Genomic DNA, 6,000 nt, shown 5'->3' with positions numbered 1-6,000 from the left:
GCTGTCAGGAAGCTGATTTCACACTATAAAAGAAAACAGCTCAGGGAGAAGGTGTTCTAATCCAACATTACTGCAGCTAGATTGATTAAGTTGCATGGTGTAACCTCAAGCAGTGTATGCTGTACTATATAGGTTCCAAGGAGAAACTCATAAGTTTTGATGAAAGTTCAATTGATATCTTTCTACACTGACTACCGCTGTTTATGGGGCAAATGTATTACAGGTTTAATACCTGCTCATGGATAAAACAGGACCAGTTGGTTCTATTAGGCATATATAATCAGGGAAGGGAGAACAACTACGGTTGAGGACCAAACGACGGAAGGAAGGTGTCTGGTCCACCAGTAGATAGTACAGTATATTGGACCCTGTGTGAGGTTAGGGTATAGGGTTGAAGGAAGGGAAGAAAGGAAGAGAGAGAATCCAGAAAGCAAAATCCAAATCGTAGAGCTAGTCCGTAGTCAGATGGAGGGCTAAGATCCATTTTTAAGGAAAAGATCCCAATTTAAGGAAAAATATGATTGATGTATTTTGAACCCCTAAATTCCATTGCCTAGGTAGGAGGATCTATTTCAATGTCCACTCTGGGGAGAAAAAGAAGGAAAACATAGAAATGAACCCACAATCCCCATTTATCAAGAGAACAATGCCTTCGAGCCAGCAATGTTTTTGCTGTTGTTCATTGTCTGAATTATTCAAAGTCAGTCAGTTCTAATTTGACAAGACATTACAGCCAAGCATAGTCCATCATTAACATACCATAAAGTGCGAAAACATGAGTCACAGCACCTCACATAGATTAGACCATCATAATGCTCCATGTTCGTAATTGCTTTCACAGTGCAAGGTACAAAGCATCAGAAACTCTTTGTCTCAACAAGTGATTGACACGTGCTGGTGACACATTGATCAAATCCTAGGACCTTAGATCCTGCACTCCCTGCAGGCTCATTCACATGACAATAGTTCAGCAGGACAACACACGTCTTCATGCTGTTCCTGTTACAAGGCTGACTAGGGCACAGTTTTTTGGGGGGTTCGTCTCGAAAGACCAGGCCAGCATGCGCTATCAGGTCTGACTAGGGAGATGCACCACAGAGTGGGCCAAGGGAGTCGTCTGCTGAGGTCTGGTCTGAAGCAGGATCCCAACCTCTCTTCCTCATTCAGCAGCCTGGAGAAGCCCTGCTCCTAGGCTGATTCCAAGAGAAAGAACTGGAAAGGAGGAACGAGAAGGGCTCTGCTGGGAAGCTGGAAAGTGGCTTGGGAGGTGAAAGGGAGTAAACGTCTGATCAAGATTTAAATACCCCAGAGAACCTGCTGCCTTGAGACTTCTTGCTGCAACCAGGTGCTCTGCTTTTTGCTGTAGTATAATTCTTTTTTGTAGGAGGTTGCGTCAAACAATGTATAGTATTATATGTGCCCTAGAGATGTGATTTACAGATTACATAGTTTGCAGCAATACTGCAACACCTTTGTTTTTTTTAATGTACAAAATAGTTGAAAAAAATATGTCTATATTATGGCTTTTTCTGTGAACTGGTTTTAAATTTACATTTGTTATACTGTATGTAATATATGAGATATGTGATATACAATCATTTAGAATTCAATTACATTAAATATATGTTTGCATGTTTGTAAAATAAATGGTTCAACACAAACTTTCAAATAATACACAAATTTAAAAATTATTTGTGTCCGCTGCCTGTGAATAATAACCAAGCAAATCAATGAATAAATAGTGCAGGGCTACTTAAAAGCATCAGCTGACTTAGCATTGTCCCCTTAGTAACAACATGTCCTGCCCACAAGTGAATTACTTATTAACTTTAAAAATCAAGACAATACAGAACTCAAAGTACAGAGTTTTATTGACCTGGGGGAAAGCTAAAACTGAGAGGCATACACTTTACTTCAATCACTTTCATCCTGTTCTCACCTACTGTAGGCTTTCCTAATGGTAAAAAGGTTTGCTTATGATGACTCTATTCTGCCTTATTATAAAAGACAGAACGGTCTACTTAATCCAATGCATTCCATTCCTGGTCCTACAGAAAACATTGATTCTACACTGGGGTAAGTGTGATTCCATATTATATAAGTATTTGGACGTATTTTGCAGAACATTGATATCTGTGCTGAGAGGATCGTAAACATACATGTCTTATTTTCTTAAGAATGTATTTTTGGAAACATTTTAATATGATATTAACCCCCATTCACATTCAATGAAAATGTGACCATTTCTGTGTTTTTATAATTCAATGAAGGCCTCTGTTTCTGATTTACAGAAATATGTATGTTAATGAAATAGACTTTAGTCTTGCTGTGGTCAGATCAAGTTAGCAAACAGTGTGGAAGTGTGCATGACGTCTACATGTACAAGTACATGTGGAAGTCTACATGAAGTGTAAATTGATACCTTTAGCAACTATTTAATTGTATATGTCAATTTAAATGCTTATTATGCATTTAGCTTCACTTCAGGTTATTTTATTAAAAAAGCAATGCTTATTATAAAAAGCAAATATTTTAAAACTTTTAACTGTTCAACAATTTAATTCCCGAACACTTAACATTCACGTTATTATTTTTTATTTTAATCATTATCTTCATAACATCTACTATACATAAGCTGTATCAAACTGTTGACTTTTTCAAGCAAGTTTGAAAGGTAGTGCTTGCAATAAAACAATTTCACATGGTTGTAAATTTATTTTGTAACAGATATCAATTGCCAGCTTAACAACTGCTACACTGGAAAAGAAACATATACCCTATTTACTTCTAAAGAAGTTTATAAGCACCACCAATAAAAAAAAAATGTTGAGATGATGGAAATATCATTGACATAAAATTTGTGACAAATGTTATTTATGTTATTCTCAAAAACGTTTTCATTTTCTCTAAAATAGTACAAGTATATTACAAATAACAGAAGTAAAAGTCACTCAATAACCAAATAAAACCAAAAGTAAAACAAAATTAGCAATTTTGTTTTCACCACTTTTCCAAAAGCTGTAAATCTGTTTTCCTTACATTCTTCTTTATTATAATGTGGCAAAGCAACTGTGGTCGATTACTTCCTACTAATTGTTTATTGCTGCATCTTTTTCTTAACATTGTCTTCACCATTTAGCCATGGATGTCTAGATCCATAACTCCAATGAAGACCTTTTCAGATCCAGGCCAGCTTCTTCATTGTCTGATGACCAGTCTTACTATGGGTCATATTCGACTCAGTCGTCTCTTATCAGTCTTGCTTTCAAACCTCTATAAACAGACCCCGTATCACTTCTTCTTCCTTCGATTACAGTTTTTCCTTCTGTTAACAACTGAGCTGTTGCCGTGCTCTAACACACCCTCCATAAATGCTGCATTTCTTTTATGAAATACCCCCAAAGAAAGAATTATTTTCATTCTTTAATGGTTCTAATCTTTCAGCTCCAGTTTCCACTTTCAGTCCCTGCAGCTGATAACACCACCTCTTTGGTCATTGGTCTAGTCTGGCATCCCACCTTAAGCTGTGTTAGTAAGTGTCCTACAATCTGTACTACTGTCTCCTGGTGTCCAACATAGCTAAATAGATTTCCCCTAACTCCCCAATGTAATTAAGAAAATATAACTCTCCAATGGTGTCCCAATATGCTCTTTTTTCTTTGAATACCACAACCTTCTGCTAAAACGACAGCTCTATTACTCCATAGGCACTAATACTCCCACTGGGAAGCCAACTGTATTATGCTGTGTCCATGATTGGCTCTTCTCCTTTCACATCCCTCCCTACCTTTCTATCCTATCCTATTCAGATTTCAATCTCACAAGAGATAGAACTTACTGTACAAGTCTCCACGGATCCCCTCTCCTTTCACATGTCGAATGAAACCAAACCTTATTGTTCCCTCTGACTGAGCAGATAATTGATTTCCAACCCAATTTGGAAGACATATTTCTGTTATAGTTCAAGTGACACCCAAAAAAGGCCACACAGCCAAAATGTTGTGTTTCTTTTGTTCTCTTTTCAGCATGGAATTAACCTTTACTTGTTCCTATATTTTTGTTATCTGCAACATCCTGTGTCTAGCACACCATGCCTTCAGCCCTTAGCAATATTTTACTTTTCCAAGTAATTTTTCTTTCCCTTCAGGTGCCTGGCTCACTCCAGTATTAACCCCTGACTTCCTCTTTATCTCTCCAATGCTCTCTTTCCATCCTTTCCTGAACATCAGGCATTCTAAAAACCCTACTTTTGCTGTCTTCTAATTTCTTCACCTCTTCTTCTCTCTAGAATCCCACCTTGTGCGGTGACAGCTCCCAGCTTCTTTCCGCCATCTTTTTCCATCTACACTCTCCCACAACTTCACCTTCATCTGTCAACACAACAGATAATCCAGGTTCCCAACAATGCAGTTCTCTCTCTCTCTGTCACTCTGAATTCTGAAGGCCACCTTCCCAGTGTATCTCTGTAAACCAGAAAACATTATCTGTGATATTGCCCTCCACTTCAGCGACTAAAGGTACAAATACTCCAGTTGTTGTTTGTGACTTCTATTCTCACACCTCCCTGCAATGTAGCCTCTCTTATTTTTATGCCTCAATACCTTCAGTCTTTTCTCATTCATTGCCCCCCATTCCTACTCCCTTCCAAATTGTTATTCCCTCTTTGAGCCTCAGGTTCCTCCATCATCTTTGCAGTGGGCTCCAAATCCCAACAAATTTAACTCCTTCAGTTGCAGAAACTCCTCATAATTTCCTCAGCATCAGCATAGTCTCCATTCCAGAGACACATACTCTTTCCATGTTCTATCAGCACCCAGTGTCTTCCTCAGATCAGTTACCTCTCCCTAAATGACTCTTCTCTCAGTGGTCACACCATATATCTGAACAAAGCTGGTCCAAATGCCTAACCAAAATGTTAAAATTACAAGTGTGTTATATTATTTTAACATGACATCCATTCATATAACTTTTGCCTTTGTTAACTTTTTGCTTCCCCACATTGTCTAGAATATGTAAATTATGTGTCAACATAAACACCTATGTCTTTTTCTTAAGTAGCCTATTCTAACTCTATGTTTCCCATTTTGTAGTTATAGTTTATGTTTTTGATATATGTATGCAAAACAATGCAGTTGTCTATATTTAAAATCTGCCAGGTGTTTGCCCAGTCTTAAATTTAATCTTTGGTGTGTTCTGCAAACATGACTAGTTTACTCACTATAAGATATTCTAAATCATTTAAAAAAATAGAAACAGCACTAGTTCCAGCACAGAACACTGCAGTACTCCACTCACTGCAGTTTGAGCATTCACCCCTTATGTGTACTCTCTGTTTTCTATTAAACAATTCTCATTTCAAACACATGCATTTGCCTGAATGCCTTCTGCCTGTATTTTAGAACTTAATCCAAAATGAAAATACATTTCTAAATCCTTCTACAAATCTAAATACACCACATTGTCACATTGTTCGCATCACCTTTCTTTGTGAGTCTGGTTTTCCAGCATTAACTTACATGAAGAACAAATACAGAGTTCATCTCAGGGTCGAAGATGATATGCACCTTTACCTCAGCCCAACAAATCCCCACCTATCCATTCTCTATGCAGGCATAACCATTTCATTGAATGAGTGGCTTTTTTTCAGCTATTGTTTAATTTTTCATTTGATGTAGCAATATGTTTTTTGTGCTGGTGTTTTTTTGCTAGAAATATTGTTAGAATTCTAATTAAGCTTATAAGCACTAAAAGCAACATTTTTTGCAGTATGATAACATTACACAGCACAATTACACAATTTTCCACAATTACCATAATGAACTCCAGTACAAGACAAAATTAATGATGTTAATGGCACAAATAATCTTCATAAATCCAAACACTATACTAAATTATAAGAAAATGTAATGAGTTTAAGAAAACAATATCAAAAGCAATCCACTGTAAATTGTGGGTACATCTTAGATGCACTTTAATTACAAGTTTGAGTGGGGAGCTTTA

At 37.0% G+C, this 6,000-nt stretch overlaps 1 protein-coding gene across 1 annotated transcript in view; it reads left to right on the top strand.

Annotated features, from left to right (window-relative positions):
- Positions 1 to 1,889: 1,889 nt before the first annotated feature.
- The window catches only part of gramd2b (GRAM domain containing 2B), a 34,183-nt gene continuing 30,072 nt past the window's right edge, over positions 1,890 to 6,000 (top strand). Inside the window, exon 1 of the mRNA XM_088629854.1 lies at positions 1,890 to 2,076. Within this exon, the coding sequence (XP_088485980.1) occupies positions 1,958 to 2,076 (119 nt within the window). The 5' untranslated portion in view covers positions 1,890 to 1,957. The remainder of the gene's footprint in view (positions 2,077 to 6,000) is intronic.

This window comes from Lepisosteus platostomus, chromosome 4, assembly GCF_059453375.1.
Source record: "Lepisosteus platostomus isolate fLepPlt1 chromosome 4, fLepPlt1.hap1, whole genome shotgun sequence".
NCBI lineage: Eukaryota > Metazoa > Chordata > Actinopteri > Semionotiformes > Lepisosteidae > Lepisosteus > Lepisosteus platostomus.
This window is presented reverse-complemented; position numbering and strand designations above follow the sequence as displayed.